Raw genomic sequence first — 24,868 nt, 5'->3', positions numbered from 1 at the left:
CCTGAAAATACATTGGCAACTGCTTGCTAACGGTTGGATTTGATGATTTGTAATTCCCCCTTAACAGCAGACATTTATCTGCCACCGACTTTTGCCCTTTCCCACTTGGCTAGTTTTCCTCCTCTACTGTCCCCAGAGCCCCACAGGCCTCTGGCACTTGTAATAGAGCAGCGTGACTGCCTGTAGGGGACTGACTTACTGCATGAGAATCATGCATGACTTCAGCAGGAATATGAACAGTGATGGAGCATTTAAGTCCTGAAGGTTGAAGTGCCCCCTTCTGGGCTCTTGTCCAACATATTCTGAAACTAGGACACCTGCCTTTGGAAAATCAGGTCTGTTTAAGGTGTCTCCACTGGTACCCCAGAATTGAGACACCCAGCGTCTCTAGTTATTTTTGAATATCTTGATCAGAAGGTTGATTTTTGTGGTGTTTTCCATTGATGTATGTCTTACCTATTGACGTATTGCAGCAAGGACGCTTGTAGAAGGGGAGAATTTTTAAAAATGCTGTAGCATTTGCGAAGTGTTTTGAAAATGGATCTGGCTCAGGTGCTTGGGAAGTGATGTCCCTAGTCTCTCTCTTCTGTGGATTGTATCATTATTGTAACAAATACATTTACAAGACCAGTCAAGAAACTGGTAGAAATGAAGTTTGGGGGAGGGCAGGGAGAGGAGCCTGGAAAGGGGTAGGTTAGCGAAGGATCAGCATTAAGGAGAAGACATGTTACTGTGGTCTGTGCTTATACCGCAGTATCCTCATCTTTGACCCAGCTGGCTAGTCCCCCTCATCAGCATGTCATTAATAACTGCAGGATCTTGGAGTAGTTGTCATTATCAGCACGGTGGCAGATCCCAAAGGGACATCTCGATCAATGTTCTTAGGAGGTGTGGCTGAGTATTCAGTTCATGTCCATCATTGGCGATCTTACCGTATGATTGAAGCTTTGGGCGATTACATGATTGTCAGCTGTGTAGCAGCAGGCCTTGCTTTGGAATCTGTTTGTCTTCCATCCTAAAAATATGCGCAAGTCACCAAAACCAAACTAGGGCTGATGGAGGCAGTTGAAGATATTCATAACCAAACCCAGCATCACGGCTCTTGTCCTGATTACTTAAAATATCTTCTGTTCCTCTGTTATACCTGACGAAAATGACAAGAATCAAAAACATCCATCTGTCACTCTTCAGCCTTCTTCAGTGCCCGTGTTTCACTGCTGAACAACGGAGAGATGTGATTTAACCATGGTTTTGTAGCTCTGCAGCTTTGTAGCAAACTTAATGTCATGATGTCACCACAGATGCCATTGAAGGGTCCGAAACATGGCAACAGCTGCTAGTATACGAGTGTCCACCTCTTTCGAGCGTCCTCCAACACTTCCTAAGTAGTTGAGCAAGTGGCAATGTCCCGTTTGGGCAGGTTAATACTGAGCTGGTTGTAATCTGGAGTTGGAGGCTGGCTGGGGGCCAGGCACTTACTGCTTTTCATCTTCAGAGCACTTCAGCATCCATTTAATATGCCCCGTGGCTTTCCTCATTTCATCTCTTGCTTCTTTATTGCTGGATGGCTTTTCTCTCCTATTTCTATGCAGGAAAGAAGGCACCTTCCATCAGAAAACCAGCGTCACTCAAATCTCTGTGTTCTCCTCACAGACTGTGTGGCTCTCTTGGAAAATGTTAGTTTGAAAACCTTCATGGCACAAAATGCAATAACCCTATCCAGTGGAACACACCTTCAGTCAGACGGCACTTGTGAGCCGTGTGGTGGCTTTCCACGGAGCCCCCTGTTGCAGCGTTAAAGGGAGCCCTTGCAGATAGCAATATTCTCCTGACCTCTGGGTCTAACGCAGAGATAACGGAACGTGCCCTATCAGCCTTGTCACCATTTGCGCCACTTGTTCTCTGTTTGCTGAGATCTGACAGTAGAACTAAATTGGTCAGTTTCACTTTCTCGGTAGCCTGTTTTTTACTCATACTCTAGAACCCAGCTACAGGGACTGACCCTAACCAGGAAATGTTTGAAGGGACCCATCCCTTAAATCAGACTTCTGTCTGACAATGTTATACCTTCTGCTGTTACAGGTGGCAACCCAAGGAAAGTCCCTGTGACTGAAAGGATTTAGAGAAATCAGGTCGGCTTTGTGCATTTGACAGCCTGTGGTAGAGTTTGTTTCACTCTTCTCTGTCCCTCCCACTCCCATTCTGTTTAGTTCCCTATGTTGCTTCTGTGTGATGTCTCAATCCTTCATGCTTTTTCACAGGTTGTCCACAAAGTTGTGTTTAATACAATTTGTGGCAATCACATGGAGGCTTGCCTGCTAAGAGATGGTGTGAGACCCCCTAAATGTTCACGTTAGGCCAGGGGTCGGCAACCTTTCAGAAGTGCTGTGCCCAATCTTCAGTTATTCACTCTCATTTAAGGTTTCGCATGCCAGTAATACATTTTAATGTTTTTAGAAGGTCTCTTTCTATACGTCTATAATAGGTAACTGAACTATTCTTGTATGTAAAGTAAATAAGGTTTTTAAAATGTTTAAGAAGCTTCATTTAAAATTAAATTAAAATGCAGAGTCCCCTGGACTGGTGGCCAGGACCTAGGCAGTGTGAGTGCCACTGAAAATCAGCTTGCGTTCCGCCTTCAACACCCGTGCCATAGGTTGCCTACCCTTGTGTTAGGCCACTGAATACCGAACTGTTGGGAGCAGTTTCTAATCACTGCGTTGCAGGGGATTGCACCAGGGAGGTGGATTTATTGTTAGATTTCGTGGTGTTTCTATTAATTATGTTGTTTTTTTTAAACACTCTCTCCTCTCCACTCCACCCCACCCCACCCCACCCCGAATATTGGGTCTAATGATTTTGAACAGTGCTTCCCTCTAGCAGTCCCACAGCTGGGCACCGTCTCGTCTCCAGGGAGCTGTTGCCTGGCACATTTCTCTCCCTCCCCCTGCCCCCCACAGACCCTCACATCTTCTCATGTTTTAGTCTCCTGTGTTGTTCTTGTCATCCCAGCTGAGTAGCTCTCTCTGCTCGTCCTTTGTGGGAGGGAAAGTGGAAAGGGTTTGGTTGGCCACTTTCTCCTGTAATTGGATCACTCGCTGCCAGGCTCCCAGCAGAGCAACTGGCCTTAAGAGGAAAACTAAAATGAAATAACTCTTCTCTCCTATGCCCGCTGCTGGTGCTCAGTTGCTTAGCAACACCAAAGGTTGGGCTGCTAAATAGCGAGAATTCCTTGTATGTTTCCCCATCTTCAGACCTGGGATGAATGCTCCCGCTCCCCTAGTGGGGTGAGACAGAAAGGGAAGCTCAGATTTATTCTGCTTGAACAGGGAGGCTGAGCCTGTGGTACTGAGCTGCTGAGCAAGGCAGCTGAGAGCCGAGGGTCAGCTGTCATCTCATGGTGCGACTCGGCCATGGAAAAACCATGGCAGTACAGTGCTGCACCTGGAGATCTCTCCTTGTCCCTGTTGCTGTCTCCTCTCCTGGGCTGCTTCCCTTTACCTGTGCAGAGGCGGTACTCTGAACATTCCTCATCCAGTGCTCCACCGCTAATTGCTGCTCTGCCCCTCCCCGTTGTCAGAAGTATCCCCTCCCTGACATCCAATGCAAACCAAGGTCACAAGACTGCAGAACCCATGCTAGAGTCACCATCCAATCCCATGGTTCTGACTTCCCCAGCCCCTCTGTGCACTGTCTCCTTAGAACATAAGCTCCCTGGGACAGGCCCCTCAACCAGCTCTTTCAGCAAACTCAAGAATCCAGATTGTCTCCTCTCTTCTCTTCCTTTCCTCCCCTCTCACGGTTTGCTCTCTACACCTGCTGCGTTATATCTGGATAGGACAAAGACCTTGTACCTTGACATCTTGCAAGCCTCTTGGTTGTTTTCGTAGCGGGAGGCATGGATTCTGCACACCACAAGGAATAACTGGATCTCACACTGGGCTTGGGATCTCTTGTTTACCTTGTGCTATGGACTCTTACCTTTCTCTCAACCCTGAGTCCTCCCTGCCCCTCCCAAACCAGAAAGCTCTGAAGGCTGCAGTCAGCCGGGAGCTGTGCTGGCAGCTTGTTTCTAGGGGGACCCCTCCAGCTGTGGAGCTGGGATGCTGAGAAGCCTGCCTCAGATCCACTCCCTGGTCATATGGGAGATGAGCTGATGTGTTGGGGATGCCAAGAATGAACAGGTGGGAGAAGCAGCAGTAGGAGGGCAATAGGCAGCTGCCATATCCTGTCCTCTGGCAGAGTCCCAGAGGGGAAGAGAGCACAATTCTAGGGATGGCTTATGTGTAAAATGATTCCCCCCCCCCCCATTTTTTTTTATCATGAGAACATAAGAATGGCAGTACTGGGTCAGATCAAAGGTCCATCCAGCCCAGTATCCTGTCCACTGACAGTGGCCAATGCCAGATGCTCCAGAGGGAGTGAACCTAACAGGTAATGATCAAGTGATCTCTCTCCTGCCATCGATCTCCACCCTCTGACAAACAGAGGCTAGGTACACCATTCCTTACCCATCCTGGCTAATAGCCATTAATGGACTTAACATCCATTAATTTATCTAGTTCTCTTTTAAACCCTGTTATAGTCCCAGCCTTCACAACCTCCTCAGGCAAGGAGTTCCACAAGTTGACTGTGCACTGTGTGAAGAAGTTCCTTTTATTTGTTTTAAACCTGCTGCCTCTTAATTTCATTTGGTGGCCCCTAGTTCTTATATTATGGGAACAAGTAAATAACTTTTCCTTATTCACTTTCTCCACATCACTCGTGATTTTATATACCTCTGTCATATCCCCCCTTAGTCTCCTCTTTTCCAAACTGAAAAGTCCTAGCCTCTTTAATCTCTCCTCATATGAGACCTGTTCCAAACCCCTAATCATTTTAGTTTCCCTTCTCTGAACCTTTTTTTAATGCCAGTATATCTTTTTTGAGGTGAGGAGACCACATCTGTATGCAGTATTCAAGATGTGGGTGTACCATGGATTTATATAAGGGCAATAAGATATTTTCTGTCTTATTCTCTATCCCTTTTTTAATGATTCCTAATATTCCGTTTGCTTTTTTGACTGCCGCTGCACGCAGCGTGGATGTCTTCAGAGAACTATCCATGGTGACTCCGAGATCTCTTTCCTGATTAGTTGTAGCTAAATTAGCCCCCATCGTATTATATGTATAGTTGGGGTTATTTTTTCCAATGTGCATTACTTTACAATTATCCACATTAAATTTCATTTGCCATTTCATTGCCCAGTCACTTAGTTTTGTGAGATCTTTTTGAAGTTCGTCACAGTCTGCTTTGGTCTTAACTATCTTGAACAGTTTAGTGTCATCTGCAAACTTTGCCACCTCACTGTTTACCCCTTTCTCCAGATCATTTATGAATAAGTTGAATAGGATTGGTCCTAGGACTGATCCTTGGGGACCACCACTAGTTACCCCTCTCCATTCTGAGAATTTATGATTAATTCCTACTCTTTTTTCCCCGTCTTTTAACCAGTTCTCAATCCATGAAAAGATCTTCCCTCTTATCCCGTGACAACTTATTTTATGTAAGAGCCTTTGCTGAGGGACCTTGTCAAAGGCATTCTGGAAATCTAAATACACTATGTCCACTAGATCCCCCTTGTCCATATGTTTGTTGAGCCCTTCAGAGAACTCTAAGAGATTAGTAAGGCATGATTTCCCTTTACAGAAACCATGTTGACTTTTGCCCAACAATTTATGTTCTTCTGTGTGTCTGACAATTTTATTCTTTACTATTGTTTCAACTAATTTGCCCAGTACTGACGTTAGACTTACTGGTCTGCAATTGCCGGGATCCCCACTTCACTGGTGCCAGGCCTTTCTCTCAAACCTTCTGCCAAAGAAACTCTGGCTTCCCTGCCCCAGTTAACTTTCTTCCTGCCAGAAGGAGCAGCCAATGAGATTTCTGTTCCCAGCACCAAATGGGGCTCCCAGTAGAGAGAGGCTGATGCTTTGATTTTTAAATAAGATTGAGACTCGCTTCCTGAGGCTGGGGGGTGACAGGAATTTGGGAGGTTGGGATCTCTTCTTGCAGGCGGGGGTGCTGATGAGTGCCAGCGAAGCCCTGGGATGAGCCAGTCGTGTCCTGTGTTCGATGGATGGGAGGCTAATCAGCAGCCTTGTCTGCACTAAAACCTTGTAGCCATAATCCAGGTGGCTCCGCAGTTAGATGTCTGTGCTTTGTCTGCACTCATGCTCCTGAGCTTGCTGGCAGGTCGTTCTTCCCCGTTGTGGGGGAGGCAGTGGTGTTCTCACATCGATAAACCTTTGTAAATCGTGTAATGATGGGTTCGGAAGCTGAAGGAAACCGAAAGTGAGGGGAAGAGGTGAGTGAGCAGAGTGTCCCTGGGCCCGTTGTACAGGGCTCACTCCTGCTTCACCTGCTCTGGGTCTCCAGCTAACACCTGCTGTACTGGAGGTTTCTTCTCTGCCCTGTGTGGTGATATTGACCGGATTTAGGTCGAGATCTCCCCCCTAGCTCTGCTCTCCGACTCTTCCTCTGCCCTACAGCATCATGGGACACCAGCTTCCCCCCCCCCCGCCCAATTTCCCTTGGGATCTGTTTCTCCCACTTAGCTATGCCCTACAGTGTAACAGCAACTGTCATGCTTCCCCCAAGACTCTCCTGCTGTGCTTGGTCATGCCTTGAAGCGTTGGCAAAAATACCCATTTTCCCCTCCCTTGTTTCCCTGATCCCTGTGCTGTGCCCAGTCACACAGTTGTTACTGGTATCTCCTTTTCCCCATGCTCCAGTATCAAGGTCAGCCTTCCATTACTCTACCCCACTCTACTCGCTGTGGGTAATGCTAAGAGACACACATGCTGCAAAGCAAAGTGAGGCTGATTTCTTGTACATTGGCCCTGCATCTTATCTTGAAACTCTGCGTTTGCCTCCAACCGTGGCATTAATCATCCCACTTAGTTTCAAGCCATGGTAGTTTTATTTTGCAATTGCAGCATGCTGCTAAGATTCCCGTATTCAGAGAGCTGTCTTATATCCATTGCGTGCTTCTGATATTTATTGGCTAATCAAAACCCACTTGATGTGGTTGTCCCAAAACTCGTGCGACAGCAGCGCACACACACTCAATGGCGGTGTGTGTGGGAGGGAAATTAAGTGAAGCGAAGCATGAAACCTCTGGAGCAACCATTGGATACTGATTGCAACCAGGTTGATTGAGATGTATGGGCTGCTTATCTGGACACTTCAAGAGCCGGTAAAGGAATCCACAGCACAACTGACTCCTGGCAAGGGCTGGCCCTTTTAATGCTGAATTTCCTTTCTGTTTGTTTTGTGGTTTACTCTACAATAAAATACAGTGGGAGCATGGAGTTAATATTTGCATTTCTGAAAGCAGAAGACAGACAGTCCTGTCTAGCAGATACATTCCAGTAGGTCGGTCTGTGAGGTTTCCCTGATGCACTCGCTCCTGTCCTACAGCCTCTTCTTTTCCTTCCCTCCTTCCTCCTCCCGCTGCCCCCACATCATTCCTGTCTTTGGCCTCTCTCGAGAAGGAACTGTGCCAAATTGTTTGTGGTTTATTGCAATGAAGCCAAATCTTCACTTGAAAAGCTAAGATGAGACCCAGCAAACTCATTTTGCCTGTGACCTCAATGCTGGTTCCTTTTAGGGTTGGCACCGCAGCTGTGTTGGAGGGGCTGTAGCTCAGAACTAAGAGACAAGGGTGGAGATGGGGTTATGGGTGGTCCTGGAGTTCTGTGCTGCACTTCATGTCTTTTGAGTTGCTATGTAGTTTTGTGTGGCTGGGTCTCTTCCTCCCTCCCCCTCCCCCCCCCGCGCTCCACCCCAGCCCCAACCCTTGCAAAAAGAGCTCTTCCTCTTCAGGCTGTGGTTACTGTCTACTGGGTATTGTTTGCTATGTTGTCCCTAACCAGCTTTGAGAAGTTGAGATTCGGTGCGTGCCAAGTTCCTGCTCGGAGGGAGCTTTTATGGTCAAGTTATAAACCCCTGAAAATATGGGTTAGTAATGGAAATGCTGACGCCACCCAAGCTCTGATGACATGCACTGCATTCCTGGAAGGCAGCAGAGAGGTTGCTTGCAGAACAGTATGGTTTCAGGGGAGGTATCAGAATGCAGTATCCAACCGGTAACGTGGTCAAACTCACCAATGAGCTGGACATGCTCTGCCCTTCATGGAGGGAAGAACAGGTGTTCTGTGAGTCCAGGAAGGGGACATTTGTATCAGTTTAGATGAACTATATGGGCCCAAAGAGGCAAAGGTGTTAACATGACCAGGTCACTGTCCAACATTAAACAGTGTTTGTTTGCACGGTTCAGTATACAAGACCTCAGCCTGCTTAATACTGTGGCAAATGCATCATTGAAAATCTTTTTGAAGATATACGAAAGAAGGGGAAACAGTTAAAGCCTTTGAAATTTGGAGTATTAAGGTTTCATTTGAGCAACATCTCTTGTTCATTTTCCTGTAAGCTGGGGAAAGCCTTTGGAAGGAATTGTTTTGACAGTCTCTTGGATGGTAAAAACTGCCCTTTGGGGAAAGGAGAAAGGAAGTTAAGCTGGGCTGGAGCTGTTGGTCTGATCCTATTTCCTGAAAGACACAACAAGACAAACACACACAGGGGGAGAGAGAAGAACAGCAAAGAGGGAAAATGCAGCTTCTGTCTCTGGTGTTGACTTTCGCTTGCAATTGCACAGAACGTCATCGTCTTAGCCACACTGAGACCTGGCAAACTGGGACCAGCATTGGGCTTTTTAGGGCATTGCTTTTAGCTGCCTCTTTGGTCACAGGCTGATAGCAGTACTGAAGAATATCCAGTCGTGGCTGACTAAGCCTGACTCTTATTAGATGGAAGGCAAAAGAAGAGGGATAGAAAACAGAAGAAATAAGATGGTGGAGGAGAAGGACCCACAAGAGGACAGGGGCAGAAACAACCAAATCTCACATCTCAGATGGTGTTTGGGATTTAGCCAGAGCCAGTGAAGATGGCAGTGTCATCTGGGTCCCTCTCTTAGTCTGCTGCGGTCAGAACGTCTTTCAGGATGATAAAGATCCAGCAACGGTAGATCCCAGGGCAGCAGGAGATGGTGAGAGTGGCAGCCATGAATGATGGTGAAGCTCGCTCTTTCCTGTTCTCCTGTCTTTGTCAGCCGGCATCTGTGTCTTCTAACGTTTCTTCCCAAAAGCTTTTATGTTAAGGCCCCCACTGTTGGGTGGAACATCCCATTCCCTTGTTATCTTCTCCACCAATTAGGCCTAGTTTCCAATGCACCAATTTTGGACGCCAAGACACCTTGATTTCCAGTCCTGCCCTTTTCCTGTTTACCAGGCATGATCTTAACACAGTCTTTGAGTTATATCAGTGGGTCTTTCAGTTTGGATTCATTCCGTCTTTGTCTCCCTGTTCTACCTTTTCTCGTCAACATTTTTAGGTGGTTATGAACTTTCACTCACTCCTTACGGTTGAGCTCGCAATCAGAATGAATTTGTAGGCTCAGTTATTGCAACATAGAGTCATTGATTGTACAGCCAGAAGGGATCACTGTGGTCACCTGGTCTGCTCTCCTGTATAACAAGGGCCCTAAAACTTTACAGAGTTAATTCCTGTTTGAACTAGAGCCTAGATTTTCTAACTGGAGGGCGTGCCCCTTGCTTATCAGGAGGGTGTGGGTAAAATAGAACATTCCCATGTCCTTGCTACTTTTCAGGAAGAAGAGGCTGTTGAGACAGTACCTCTCTGGAGGCAGGTGCAGTGGAAGCAGCTGGCACACAAGGAAAGCTATTACTGGTGTGGGAGTGGGGTGTGGGTTGGGGAGCAGGATTTGGATTTGGAGAGCGAGCCTGCTTCTGCAGTGCCTGTTGCTGTCCCCCCACCACATCACACCCTGCTTGTGCTCTGAATGCTGGGCTGGTGGCAGTGGTGCAGGGATCAGAGTCCAGGCGACCGTGGCAGCAGTAGCATGGAGGAAGCAGCTGCAGCCAGTGAGTGGAGTCAGCAGGCGCAGCCCAGTAGGGATCGCAGCCCAGCTGTGGGAGGAGAGGGGCTTGCTGAGGCTGCAGGAGGAGGCCACAGGCTGGAAGAGTGTGGAGGGGGAGAGTAAAACAAGTGGCCTGGGGAGGGAGGATAAATTGGGGGGCACACACTGGGACATGAATCTCTGAAGGGGAGTGCAGCAAAAAAAGTTTGGGAACCTGCACCTGATTTCCAGTCTGAATTTCCTGCCACTGGATCATGTTATACCTTGTCTCCTAGCTTGAAGAACCTTCTCTCAAATTCTTAGAGACTGTGATTAAGTCACTCCTTAGCCAAGGACCTCTAGGTGTCCACATGTATTGGCATATATCCATGGTACCTAGTGGGATTGCGCTCTGGACTCTAAGCCGAGTTGGGATGAAGTTGGGCATGTTCTGTGCTATCCCCAAACCTATTTTCTGGGCTCCTCCCACATCCTTTTATAATGGTAGCTAAGCATAAAGTGTTATTACACTAGGAGCTGAGAGTTCAGACAGCATCTTCCATGGCCTGGTGTCCAGCCAAGAGGGGCAAACCAAAGCAATGCAGATCTAAAAGCCAAGCGCCTCCCAGCCAGCCCAATGACTGGGAATCCTGAATCCAGAGGACCCCGAGTTCTGCTGGGAGTGAGCTCTTTCCTGGGCTGCCCGTCTTGCTTCTTAGGGAGGACCTTACGGTAGTTCTGTTTGTTTGCAGGTGGCTGGAGATGTTGATCGTCTACCCGAGGACAAACAAGCAGAATCAGAAGAAGAAGAGGAAGGTAGAGCCCCCAACCCCGCAGGTAACCCCAGGCAGTGACCCCCTGTCATTCACTGTGACCCAGAGTTCTCTCCAGGGGTTGGATCCCTTGGGACTAGAGTGGAGAGCCAGGAATGGTGTGTGTCCTTACATTGGCTCTCTCCCAGTCTCCAAGGAAGGGTGGGAACGTCTGCCTTGCTAGCCCAGTTGAGATGAGAAGTGGGCTTCTGGCCCTTTAGAACACTCCTGTTTCTGGGTGCGCGGGGCAGTCAAGTGGCGCCAGGGCAGCTACGATGGTGTGAATTAATTTCTGGATGTCACTTTCTGAGCTCACTGCTCCACCCTCCCCCAGCTTTGAAGATGAAAGTGCTGTGTTAGTGCTCATTAGCCTGGCTCTAAAACTCCCTGTAGCAGCCGGTGCTGCAGCAGCTGCGTTAAACCCCTGGCTGCCCCCCTCCCAATCTGGTTTCTCAGATCCAGCTGAGTTACTTTCCCAGAAGGCAAGATGGATGAGTCTTCCCTGCTTTTCCCCTTTCCTCCCAGGCCTGGTTCTCTCTGTGCGTGCTGGCTGAACTGCAATGGGATGTGGGGGGTTGTATATCTGGGAAGGGTCTGCAGCCAGGGCTAGGGCTGGAAGTGCTTGGGTTTAGGTAGGTTCATAAGGAGAAGGTTGTGGCATGGTGGGAAGGTTGCCACTTCTCCAGCTACCTTAGCTAACACACAGGCCGGCCCCACAGCCAATTACAAAACTTTGAACAGTATCCTTTGGGCTCAGGGGCATGTGTGCAGAGGGGGAGGGAGGATGGGAAGAGGAGGAAGCGATCCTGGCCGCTCACAGCCCTCGTAGAGTCCGGGAAGAAATTCCACAGGGCTCCAGTTTCCCTGCATGAGATGACCCCGGAGATAACTAGAATGAAAGGAAAATAATGAAGGTCAAGGCTGAGCTGGGAGTTTCGGGGGCTGGAGCTGTGCTCTCCAGGGACCCAGCGACAGCTCTGCACTCTCTTTGACTATAAATGGTAAAGCTGGAGCTGCCATGACCCACGCTTTCCTGCCCATGTCTCCCACATGGACGGAGTGGGGTAGAAACCCACAGGTTTGGAATCCCACCCCTTGGCTGGAATAATCTCTCCTCTCAGGGGCTGCAAACAGCCTTGACCCATGTGAGTGTGTCCTGGAACTGCTGGCCAGCAGGGCAGAGGTGGTTGGACTGGAGGAATTCACCCAGCAGGCCTGGACACTCTCACAGATGGTTACCTGGGAGCTGGGCAGGGTGTCTTTTGGAAAATAAGCCCAGCCCTTCCCCCTCTTTCCTCCTCCCTCCCCCAGCATGAGCCATTTGTTTTCTCCTGTGATTCCCATATAAGGGTCAGGTCTGGGTACCTGAGGAGAGCTGGGTGTGGCTCCACATAGAACACCTGTGGATTGTCCCCAGCAGCCCGGGAGTTAGAGGGAGCAGAGTTGTGGCTTCCTCAGCTCCCACCCAAGGTCCTCTGAGGGGTACAGGGTGGGAGAAAGAAGGGGATCAACTCTTTACATAGATTATCTGTGGCTTGTTCTCCGCCTCTGCCTCCCTTCCGGAAGATGTCCCTGCGCGTGATGCTGGGTCGTCTGAGCCGCCCCGTGGAGCGTGGTGAGGGCTTGGAATGGGCCACAGGAAACTTTATGGGGAAATGTTGGCTCCTAAGTGCCATGGATGTGGTGATGCTATGCCGACACTCGTTCTGTCCTGGGGGCTTTCCCCTCTTCCATTATCAGTGAGAACCACCAGCTCAGCTGAGATACTGACCCCATCCTCCACAACCGTGAACCCAACCCCAGGCCCCTTTGTGGGGACTCGAACTGGAAGCATAACGCCCCAGTGTGTCGCTTTCAGGGCATTCTGGGAAATCGCGTCTGGCTATGCAGGGGCTGCGGCGCAGAATCTCTCTGCACGTGGGAGCAGGGGGGAAGGAAAGGAATGGTGCTGACTGAGGAAACGTTACCCAGCATAAACCCAGCTCCCAGAGCTGCCTGCTTTTGAGGGGGAAAAAATGCAGCCAGAATAACATCATTTTGGGTTACGTTTCATCACCATGGCAACTGCTTGGAACCTGTACAGGATCTGAGCTCCTGAGCACCAAATAAGGCAAGTGGCTCTGGAGAGGATGCACCCTGCCCACGCGGAGGCGGTGCTAAGGCCCGAGCTCCCTGGAGGACTGAGCCAGGCTGCCCAGGTGTCCCCAAGGATGGGGCGTGTGGGGGCCCAATGAGGTGCACCCCTTGTGTCTCGCTGCCTTAGACACAAGCTCAGGAGCTTAGTGTGGGACTAGAGAATGCCACTGTCACCCACAGCAGAATGCCAAAGCACAGACCCCCCTGCCTGGATGCCAGCACTGGGTGCGTAGCCCAGGCCAGCTCCTCCGAAGGACCCAGGTTTGTACTTCAGCTGCCGCTGTGCTGAGAGCTCACGGTGGATGAGCTTATGTTTTCTATTTATTTCTCTGCTTCAGCTCCCTGGCCCTTGGCTGCTCCCTGAGGTCTTCCCCCAGGCCTCCATGGAATCCCGATTGTTGTCACATTTGTCCTCTATTAGCTGGTCTCTTCCTCCCCTCTTAGGTTTCCTGGAGGAAGGCTGTGTCATGTCTCCACAGCACCCCACTTATCCCTTTGCAGAAGCTCTGAGTGCCCTGAGAATGATCATCTTGTCTCTTTTCTAACTCTGCTCCATTGGAGCTGGTGTTTAATGCTCACCTCTGCTCCTCCCCCACCCCCCTCTCTTGAAGGCAGTGAGGTATTGAGCTTGTGTATTTCTGTCCACTCTTATGCCACGTCCTAGTGTGTGAAGGTAACTGCCCAGAAAACACTGCTGCATGCCACTCAGGGGGATGGGCTAGGAGGGTGGCACAGAGGTTAATACCCATAATTCAACAGCATCGCTTGTACTCCATTCAGGCCAGGCCCCCATCAGTAAGATCTCTCGGGACACTTTACTGTTAGATCAGCTAAATAAGGGCTCCATCCTGCCTGGTGCTGAGCACCTCTCCATCACAAAGAATGGGAGTCCAGGGCACTGTCCAGATTGGCCCTTGCAGGGTTTAATAGGAATAAATAGACACAGCAAGACCAATTAATAAACCTCTCCTGGCCTTCATGCAAATCTCTCCATGTTCCTTAAGAAGCCCTGGTGCTGCCCTGGCCCTTGTCTCCTCTTGAGTTGAGCGCAGAGGTGGTCTTGAGTTTCCACTCCATGGCGTGTCTTAACTGGAAGACAGCATTGTAACGAAGGGCCAGCACCCATGGGGCTGAGACTAGCAACTGATCAAACAAGAATCTTCTCCTTCCTCACCCCATACCTTCCCCCAAACCTTGAACCAAACCTTTAGGAGGGAGCAGGGAATCTGTTTTTATGGTGTAACTTCCACTTTGCAGAGAGCCCTTTGCCCTGCTGGGTCCTAGACCGAAGCAGCTGCCACCCCAGACCTTAGACTTCCAGCTCCTGCTCTTTGATGCTGGAGGCTCAGCTGGGTTGGACAGCTCAGAGGAGCATCTGAATTTGGAGCCAGCATCTGCGTCGGCACTGTCCTAGAGTTGAGTGCATTTGGCCTAGGCCTGTGTCTGTCCCAAATGTTGAGGCATGTCTGTAAGAATTCAGTTACTGTTTGAGACTGTCCCATACCTCTGTGTGCTCCTTAAACATACTGTCTGGCTAACAGAGGGACAGTGCTCAGCTTGAAGGCCAGATGTGGCCTGTTGAGTACTAGCCCTTGGGACTATCAGCTCTGTCACAGGAATGTAGGAAGGTGGATCAGATATGCGTGCCTTCTAGTCCAGTGTGTCTAACAGTGGCCAGCTTCAGAGGAAAGATGTAAAAACCCTGCATAGCAGCACAAGAGCAATGTTGCTTAACTGCAGGCTCCTACCACGGGCAAAGTCAGACCACGTGTGGCTTCTCTGAACCTTTCCCTGAGGGGATGAGCACAGGGCCTGTATTTGGGCCAGGGGGGCCTCTTAACATTTTTATTCTAAAAAATGTATGGAAATGGGCTCAGGCCAGCTGCTTGCATGGTCTTTGTACTGGAACATTTGTGGTCCCTGCGTCGTGGATCCACAGGACTGGTGCTATGGCCTCAGCTTTGGAACAGTCTCTGGGAGGACCCCTTCAGTGAGCCAGACCCCCTAGGAGGTCTCACGCTTCCTCCAGGGCAAACCATATAGCTTCATTGCCTCCGTAGGCCAGGCCTCTGGTCCTTCAGCCCTCCTGCTTCACACCATGAGCTCTGTTCAGCAAGTCCAACTGAGGCGGACCACTGAGGGAGACTTGTACTATCTTAGGAACAGTGCACCTCTGCTGTCAGCATCTGCAGCAACACTCAGCATAGGAAGACCTCGGTTAGCACAGAGAAAAGAAAGTTACAGCATAGTCCATCCTGGTCAGCACACAGCCCAAAGCCTCATCCCTCTGACCTCCCTTTGCCTGAGTCCAGGTGTGTCCCCGGCCAACTGCTTCCTGCAGCCAACTTAACTTCCACCTCATACCCCTCCCCTCTGTTGTTCCAGGGCTGGGGAGATGAGGGAGCGGGGCTGTGGAGAGGTGGGGAAGTCCATATCTCTTGTGAGTTGTTGGTTGCTAGGTGTCCATGTCCAGGCAATGGATTTGCCATTGTCTTTTCAAGAGCTCCATTAATATGGGGCCCAAGCCCCAGACAGCTAGGCGTCATTCACACCTGTGCTTTAGGCTGCCCAGTGAGCAAACAGACTTCCCCTCCCCCCTAAACTAGGTAACTCTGCAGCATATAGGGGAAACTGAGGCACACATAGGCTTCCTACAAATATTACAAAAGATTCCCACTTAGTCACATCCTGTATAGTGTTCTACTCTACAAAAGAGCAAACCAATTGCTGTGCAGCAGATGCTTAAAGCTGGGTCACTGGGTGATGCAGGCGAAACCTCAAAGCCAGGAAGCTGAATGAGGAAACTGGGAGCCTTCCATCATAATCAAGGGCTGGAATGGAAGGCAGGAAACTCCATGTGTATCTGTTGCTACAGAGATTTTTGTTTGCCAGAACAGTTCCGGCAGGATAGCATTAAGCACCAGCCAGAGTGGGACCTTTTCTCTTTACTTTCATGCATTCCTCACTAACTCTACCCACTTCCTCATCTGCTTTCCTCCTTGTGTCAAATGCAAAGCAGCCACAGCTTCCCATTCTCTTTCTCCTTCTCCCCAAAGCAGCCTGGAAATGATCTGATCCCAACCTCATGCTCTGGCCACGCAGCACCGGAGTGGTTCAGGCCACCGCGCCAGAAACCTGTCACCGCAAACTCGGTTACCGGAAAAGAATTCCCTTTGAAAGGGCTTCTATTGAACTTGGCTGCCTGTCAGGCCTCTCTCCTTCTGCAGGAAAAGAGCCTTTTGAAAACAAAAAATACCCCTAATCCAGCTGCAAATATTGTCTGCAGCAGCACTGGCTGCTGTGGTCACTTTCATGATCTGTTTTCCTTTTATCTGCAAACACTTCTAGGTGGCTGGAAAATGTCATTGATTTTTAAGCCGGAAGGGACCACTGTGATGATCTAGTCTGGCCTCCTGCATGGCACAGGCCATAGGAATTTAGCTCTGGTCTTCTCACGCCAGCTGCTGCTGGCCCTTGGAGTAAAGTGGCATGAGCCCTTCCATGGAAAACTGTCTTCTGTTTTCAGCTCTTGTTCTCATGGCTTCATCTCATTGTGAAAATTGTCATTCTCTGTGCTCTTCCCCAGCTAGAAACCATATCAAGGCAGGGGTCAGTGGACGGCGCTGTTAATTGTAGTGTTTTTTCTTCGCATGTGAGCATTTTTTTAATCTCAGAAGGAAATGCAGGCAGGTGGCTAGTTTTCTGATGTTTCTCCGAGGTGGGGGCATGATAAGCAGCAAGGGACCTTGCTCTCTGCCTTAATCTCTCTAACTGGATTCAGTTCTTGGTGCAGAATTGCTCCCTGGAAATGAGGACACTGGTGTTTGGGCAGAGATCCCTGAAAGAAGGGATTGTCACCACCACTGTTCCAGGACTTCTGTTTGTGTACTGCACTGATTTCAGCTCCCACTGAAAGCTGGTCTCCAAGGCCCAGGCTTCTGCTACAACTCGGCAAATGAGTGACAATATAATACAAAATTTGAACAGCTAAAGAAATGGGAAGAAGCCGTCTTGCCTAGAAAGTGCTGGTTTGCTCAACAGTGTCCTTCTCAATCTTTCTCTCTCTCGCTGTGTCTGGATATACATGCGTACGTATTCATTAATACATATAGATGGACTAAAGTTTCAAAGGAGATTAGTAACTTTGAGTGCCCGTTGGAGACATCTTAAAGGACCTTCAGAAGATGATTGAGTTTTCACTCTCTGAAAATAACCCATTAAAATAACTCAGGTGTCTAAAAATTGAGGCAATTGCTAGTTGTCCTCGAAAATGTGGGCATATGCATGTATTGGTGTATTTATAATATATTCATGTGAGAGCGGGAGACCGGATTATTTTCTATATATTAAATCACCAGAACATCTAAGGGCCTGAGCCTACAAACACTTATTTCTTCTTCATAACACACACAGTCCTGTTGACTGCAGTGGGATAACTCTAAGCAGCAAGCACTGTGCTTGGGTAGCCAGTAAGTTTTATAGGTTTGCAGGCCCATTGTACCTAATACAGTAGTTAAGATTCATCTTGATTTGCCCATCGTCTGTCAAGTGGTTGAGAGACATTGGGAAGGGTTATCACAATTTCCTTAATTATTATTTCTGGCTGTGGTTAATTTATCATTGGTTTGTTCTGACAAGTACTCAGTGGCTTCAAGAATAATTCTAAAAAATTCTCTAATTAATGGAACTGAACTTTCACAACTGGCGTAAAGTCTCCATCTCTTCTCATGCATTAAGCTGCTAAACTGTCCTTCCTTCATCACAAACTAAGTCAGGGGACCAGGCTTCCTGTTGCAAGGATACTGAGTAAAATGGCAGCTGTTGCTGATTTATGTTTGGGCCAGTCATACTTAGAGATGCATTTAAAATAACTAGTGTTTCCTTAACTGTATTTTAAATTGTATTAACTAGCTCTTCTGTTTTTAAAGGAAATGTCCATTTAGCCATCTCGGGCGTTAAGGCATTGCATTTTTTCTTTATTTGTGGCTCGTTGCAAACCAGACCAGACAAACAATGAATGCAGCTGTTGAACAGTAGGGAATGAATTTTTCTAGGTTTTAATTCTTTTTTGAAGCCATTGCACCAAAAGTTTTCTGATGTGAGCAAATGGCAGATGAAAGCAGAGGAGAGAGACTTAGGGTCATGGGACATATGTTAAGGGCAGCCGGGTTTAAGAGCAAGACTGTCAATAGCAGGAGACTGAGGGAAATAAGTGTGTGTATGTGTGTACACAGAGGGAAGGGGATTTGTGTGTGTGTTTGTGTGTGTGTATACATACAGAGGAAAAGAGGTTTGGTTTATTTGCTTCATGGAGCATCACCTGTCAGGTGTGCTCTGTAGAGGTTGTACTGTTGGTGCCACACCTGGGGTGTGTAAGGCAGAGAGAAGACTCCCATTGCATGAGCGTGAAGTCTAGCAGCTGAACTGATTTACTGTCTGTTTCTTGGCTGGAGGCAGAAGGCCAGGGTAGGGATTGTGGGGGATATCAGATTGATAGATATAGGCGGGCAGAAGGCCGTGAAGCCAAAAACCAAATGGAAGATCTCTTGGCTCTGTGCAGGATTGCTGTGATGGGGGCGATTCCAGTATACCTCCTAAATAACAGCTCCTCTGTTTCCAAAATGAAAGGCCCGTGGACAGAATTTCCTGTCTAACTGCAAGTACTGAACTCCGTTCCCAGAGGTTAAGGAGGCTCAAGGGCCTTGGCTCAGATGGAGAGAGTGGCTTTGTTACCCCTTTCTTTTTAAGCTCTTGAGAGATTGTCCCCTTGCTCAGTGTTCAATGCATGTTTTTAAACATGATCATGAAAGGGGATGGAGCTGAGTGGGAAGGTTCTGGGCCCACACAGGGTCTATCTAATGGCAACCCCACAGAAATAATCTAAATGTTGAGGTCCTAGACAGAATGCTGGCTTTACACAAAAATGTTCTGCTTATGATGTGAAGGGAGAAAAGTCCATTTGAGAGACTGGAGCATCGAGGGTGTTCCAGAGTGACGCTGTCAGCCAGCAATGGGGCTGCTTCGGAGGGACCAAAATTCGTATTCCCTTCATTGTAACTTTGAGATGTAAATGATAAATCAATCTGCTGACATGGGCTGGGCCAGATTATCAGGTGGACCAGGTAGAAGAGGGAGGGAACAACCACAAGGTCAAGAAGCTACTCTGCAGGTGTTAATAAATATTGCTTCAGACCTCTTCAGTGCTCGTTCAGTAATACCTGCGTCCCTGCTGTGCTTGTCAATCCAGCAGTCAAAGCCACACACCTGTTGTGCTGCAGCGACAGCATGCAGGTGAGGAGAAATGCTCAGATGTGCCCCACTGCTGACAGTCGGAAGCCCTTCCGGATACTGACTTAGCCCATATGCCACCTGCCGGGGGTTCTGTGGCTTGTTGGTAGAGATGGACAGCACCTTGCAAAAGTGAAGGTGAGGAGCTGCTGTTTAAAAATGAGTGTAAACCAGAGGAAAAAGGCGTGTGACATTTCCACCTGCAGCCCTGTCTCTGGGTTCTCAGGCAGTAATGCTGTGAAGCCGCTAATCTCTCTTTCAGCGGGAAGTGTAGCTTAGGGCTGGTAGCTGGGCAGGAAATAGCTGGAAAACCAGGCTAGAGGATAGGATTTGCATTATCTGAAAAATAACCTCTGTTCTAAGTGTAAGATCTACGGGGGGGGGCAGGGAGAAATGCATGCAATTCAGGTGTTCCTCTAACCACCCTCCCCCCCCCTTAAAGTATTATCTGCTTTCTAGTAACACAAAGCCCTTCTTTGTCTCAACCAGCTGAGCCCTTTAGGAGGAGCCCCGGGAGGTAGGCTGTGCTCATTGTTTCTAGCCAGGGGAATTTGTCAGGTAATTGTTGTCTTCTTGCAAATGGAACCTTGTTGAAATGTGACTCGATAGGCTCTAGAAGTCCTGTCTCTAAGAAGGTCTTCTGGGCAAGAGTTCAACACACATGGAGCCTTGGCTCAAGGCCCTCCTCTGCATCCCCTGTTGATGGACCAGGCGAGGGCAGCTTCGCCAATGAGTGGGCACGTTTATCAGATGAGAGCTCTCACTCTTGGCCATGCTTCCGAAGATCCAGGGCCTGGCTGGGCTTCAAAGCTTCCCCTCTTGGCAAGGTTCGCTGCTCTCTCAGGTGCTGACAGTTTGTGAAATGTTGCTTTGAGGGGAAAGCCACGCTCAAGGCCGAAGAATGCAGAGCCCAGTGCGGCATTCCACTTGAAGTGGTGTCCAGGGCCAGCTGTTCCCTGCCATCCTGATGGAAATGATTTGCTGAAGTTCATCTTCCCAGTCCTCAGAAGATATGAAAGAGAGGGGAGGGAGTGGAGGTGTATGTTTCGTGGATGTGAGGATGCTTCCAAGTAAACGTTTGTGGAGGGGTCAAAGCAGGTAGCCCATATGTTAAATGTCACAGAATACAATAAAAATCCATCAAGGGTTTTTTAGAATGCATGTTCAATGCTCTGGTTGGCCAAAATATCCCATCTCCCACTTTCTGCCCCAGACGTGGTTGCACTGCTCGATTTCTGTGTGTGTAGTTGTGATCCTTGGGGAAGAAAGTGTTATAACAATAATCTCGTAAGATCCTCCATCAGCAACGAGACATCTTAAACATCTCCTGCCATGTGGGGGAGGGATAGCTTAGTGGTTTGAGCTTTGTTAAACCCAGGGTTGTGAGTTCAGTCCTTGAGGGGGCCATTTAGGGAACTGGTGTAAAAATCTGTCTAGGGATTGGTCCTGCTTTGAGCAGGGGGTTGGACTAGATTACCTTATGAGGTCACTTCCAACCCTGATATTCTATGATATAAGTGTTTGTAACTCCTATTGGTCTGTACTGAGGTGATTCCGTGGCCAGTGATAGCACCGGCCTTTCACAAGCATTCTTGTCCTTGATTGGGTCAAAATGAAGTGAGTTTGCTAGGTCTCAATAGCCTCATGGAAGCTGATCCCCATAGATTAGAATCTATTTCAGCGTGATCTTTCTCTATCTCAAATGTGTGTACTGTGCTCATTGGTCTGGTGACAGCATGCCTCAGACGCACCAGACCTACAGCACGCCTACTTGGGAAAGGACCAGCAGCAGGCATCACAGTCAGGGCTGGCGGTTATTGGCTGAGCTGTAGGGCTTGGTTAATCCATGGTTTCATGAGCGCAAACTTTACACAGACGAATAGTTAAAAGCGCTGGTATTGTGCTGCATCCTGTCTGCCAAGCTGGGAGGGGCAGTTCCTACTGGAAAACAAAGCACAGCAAAGCAGAGTTCCCTACCATGTATATCTGCTTCTTGTCAGTGGGCTTCCTTCATTTGTGAACTTACCTTTGCTCTGGTTCTTTCTCCAGCTGGACAGAGAGGGAGATGTGGGCTATTTTTGGATCTCTCCCTCAGGAGAGCATATTAAAGACATTTCCTTTTTCTTTGTAAGAGCGGTGCTTAACCGCCTTGCTTAAGGAAGTCCTGAATTAGCCTGTCCCACTTGGGAGAAGCTCTTAGACCTGCCAGCATTTGAAATGTATAAATCAGATCATTAAGGGAAGGGAAATACACACCCCTTTGTAAGTGCATTGAAATGCCATGTGGCCTAAGAGCTTGGGATAACGTGGTCCATGTGTCTCCAGATAAGTACTTACCTGCTATGGTAAGTCGGGATGACTGGTGCTAGGATTTAGAGAATGTGCAGTGATACCCATTGTCTTTCCTGTTCTCTTTAGGAACCTGGCCCCGCTAAGATGGCTGTGACCAGTAGCAACATTCCTAATGCAGAGAAGGTCCCCACTACCAAGTCCACACTCTGGCAAGAAGAAATGAGGGGCAAAGATCAACCAGATGGGAGCAGTAGCATCAGTCCAGCCCAGAGCCCCCTGCAGAGCCAGGCCATGCCTGCCAGCTCCCTGAAGGAACCTGTGTTGGAAAGGAAAGAAGGTAAGAACCAGAGAGACGCTGGCACTGGTTCCTGTTCTCTACCTTGGCAGCACTGGATACTTGATGGGAGGAGCTTTCTTTTTCACCCTGAGGTTTGTGCTGTGTAGTGACTGGAGCAGAGCCTGGGAGATGAGACTCTTACACCTTGATGCTCAGAAACTGCTGAGCACCTGCAACTTCAGAAAGTCCCTGGGAGCAGTGAGCAATGTCACTTCTTCCTGGCTCTGCCACTGCCCCAATAGATTATGTTGGTCAGATCCCCCCCCAAGCACTTCTGTGCTGCAACTTACCCCTCTGAAAGTGGATCTAATACCTTACCTACCTCACAGGGATGTTGTGAAGCCTACTGTTTGTAAAGTGCTTTGATATCCTCTGATGGAAGGTGCTTTCAAAGTGCAAAATGCTATTATTAATGACCAATTAACCCCAAGTTGTTACTAGAATTGGAAGGTTTTCCTGCAGCAGTTTGGTCTTATTACATAGCTGTCTTGACTGGAGTGGTGTGACTCTCTTAACGGGACCTAGTCAAAAAGCTTGGTCTAAACTTGCCTTTATTTAAAAATGTGAATAGAAATGGTTTCTTGTCTTTGTGTATTATTATTTAACTTTTTTTTTTTTTTTTTTTTTTTTTTTTTTTTTTTTTTTTTTTTTTTTTTAAACAAATGTAATGGTTCCCCTACTGGTTTGGAAAACCAACTACCTGTTAGTACTTAAGATCCCACAACTGCCGTAGAGAAACAGAAGGAAACTGCCCTGTTGATGAAGATGATATTATTTCCACTGAGGCAGTGCCTGGGTAGGCACAGTCATGGACTATGGCTGATTTCATTATCCTGAACTGAGTGAAGTGCAAAATAAGAAGAAACTGACATCAGTGGTGAAAAGAAAACTAGATTCCCCTCTTATCTTGTTCTACCCCCCCATCCCCCTTTCAATACTTTAATCTGGTGGGAATGGCTCAGCCCAGTGTCAGCCTACAAAGATCTGAACACTTACACCTGCGGCACCTGTGGGTGGGGAAGAGGAATAATTGTGAATAATGGGATGAAATTAAGAAAGGGGAAAATCTGGATAAAGTACTGGAAGGCAGAGGCAAGGAGCAGAATGGGATGATCTCACAGGTCTTTTCCACCTCTAATGGGTGCAATTCCAAGGCAAGGAAATTTCCTTTGGAATAAATGAGCTTTTGAATATTGATTGTCCCCCTTTATATTACTCACAGAGTGATTTCCAAATTTTTCACTAAGGCAGCCCACCAACTGCATTTTGTCTTAATTTTTGCAGCCTACCCAGGCTCCTAATGCATGGGGAGCAGGGAGGTAAAATCAGAGGCCAGCTTTCTTTGCTGCCACCTCCTCCTCGTCCCACGAATGGGGCACGGACCACCCACAGCAGCCCTCTCAACCCAGTTCCATGGGACAGGAGCACTCGCTGCAGGATGAGTATGGGGTGGGCTCACTATCCAAACACCTCCCCACCCCCCAGTTGTCTCCCCTCTGGACTGGGCCCGTGACCTATCACAGCTTTCCAGGTGGTTGCAGCCTGCCCTTTGGGAAATAGTGCCCTAATGGATACAGAGAGGCACTTGCCTGTAGTTGGTCCTATTTTATTGCCAAGCACTGAGATGCTGCTTCCTCCTCCCAACCCTATATCAGGGCAGCTGTTTACATTTTGTCTTCTCTGATTAGTCCATGGAAGCCTCCGGAGTCTGCTGTATTGTTCGAAATGAAACAATAGAGGCCTGGGCTTTCTTCCTGCTTTGGTACACGTGTTCCTCTTGGATAAATTGGGGGTGGAGGGGAAAGCTGAGTGTGTTGCATGTTCTGAGTGGCTAGTTAAAACGATTGCTTTCCTCCTTGCTCTCTTGGGATTAGCTAATGGACGAAGACTGCTCCCTTTGCATCTTTCTGATTTAGCTGGTGTCAGCAAAGCCCTGGTATTGATGAATCGATAGGCTTTTGCCCTTGACACCTTGGGATGTGGCCATGGGCAGGAGTGTGTGTGTGTGTGTGTGTGTGAGACCTCCGCAGATGCTGCTTTTCGGTCACTCGTTTTTTGGTTGGAGAAAACAAAATAACTTACCATCCAGCTTATGATCTTCAGAATGGATGTGAAAGTCGCTGCTGGATGTATACCTCTCTGCTGTTGCCTCCCCTTCTTCCCTGCACGCGTGTGTGTATACATTCACACGTCCCTACCTACCAACCAGCCAGCCAGCAGGTCAAGTCTACCTGAAACAAAATGATTTTCTCCACATTCCAAACTTACATATGGAGAATCCTGTAGAGGCCGACAAGTCAGGAAGTTCGGTACTGATTAGATGCAATTTTGGCCCTTGAAAACAAATGCTCGTGCACAATTTTGTGGTGGTGTGAATGCAAAACGGGAATTGTTCCTTGTGCCCTCTGTAGCAAGAGCAGTGTGAAGGGACTCCTCTTTCCTTAATGCCTTTGTCTGTGCTGGCATGGAGGCTGGTGGTCACTAACTCACTCTGGTTCATACAGCTGTTTTTCATCTCACTCAAATGGAGGGCCTGACGCCTGACTTGCAATGAGGCCTCAATGCTCTCCTAGCTCCCCATTTTTCTGGGAGGAAGAAATGAAGAGCTGCTGATGGAGCCATGCTTTCTCCAGCTATTAATGTGCCTTCCACTCTCTTGTTCCCCTCTCCTGACTCTCACTTTACTGGAATCAGATACCATCAGAGTTGATTTTACTTGTGATTAGGCAATGCATTGGTGTTTGCTGGCTGAACCTCTGAGCTTCCTTCTAATATATATAGGTAGCACTTGTTGAGAAGCCTCCTCTTTATATCTTAACAAAGCACCCGCTCTTCCTTGTTGTTGTGTCCCTCCTCCCAGACTCTGTGGAGACAGAGTGGGTCAGATCATTGCGTGCTTGGACTCAGAGAAATAAGGGGAGACCTTACTGGGCCTTCTGCAGTATGGCTGCTCCTTACCAGATGTGAGAAGCTGGCTGGGCACCTGATAGCATTCTGCTAGCTCCATTCCTTCTGTTGTCATTGTCCAGCTTTTCCCTCTGTAA

At 48.3% G+C, this 24,868-nt stretch overlaps 1 protein-coding gene across 12 annotated transcripts in view; it reads left to right on the top strand.

Annotated features, from left to right (window-relative positions):
- The window catches only part of MPRIP (myosin phosphatase Rho interacting protein), a 163,901-nt gene that overhangs the window by 82,149 nt on the left and 56,884 nt on the right, over positions 1-24,868 (top strand). For all 12 annotated transcript variants that reach the window (XM_050966534.1, XM_050966541.1, XM_050966540.1 and 9 more), the window contains 2 exons: positions 10,712-10,796; positions 21,614-21,824. In XM_050966534.1, coding sequence (XP_050822491.1) covers positions 10,712-10,796; positions 21,614-21,824 — 296 coding nt within the window. The remainder of the gene's footprint in view (positions 1-10,711; positions 10,797-21,613; positions 21,825-24,868) is intronic.

The sequence above is a fragment of the Gopherus flavomarginatus genome, chromosome 9 (assembly GCF_025201925.1).
Source record: "Gopherus flavomarginatus isolate rGopFla2 chromosome 9, rGopFla2.mat.asm, whole genome shotgun sequence".
NCBI classification, from domain to species: Eukaryota; Metazoa; Chordata; order Testudines; family Testudinidae; genus Gopherus; species Gopherus flavomarginatus.
Note: the sequence above shows the minus strand (reverse complement) of the source record. Positions and strands in the feature narration are given on the sequence as shown.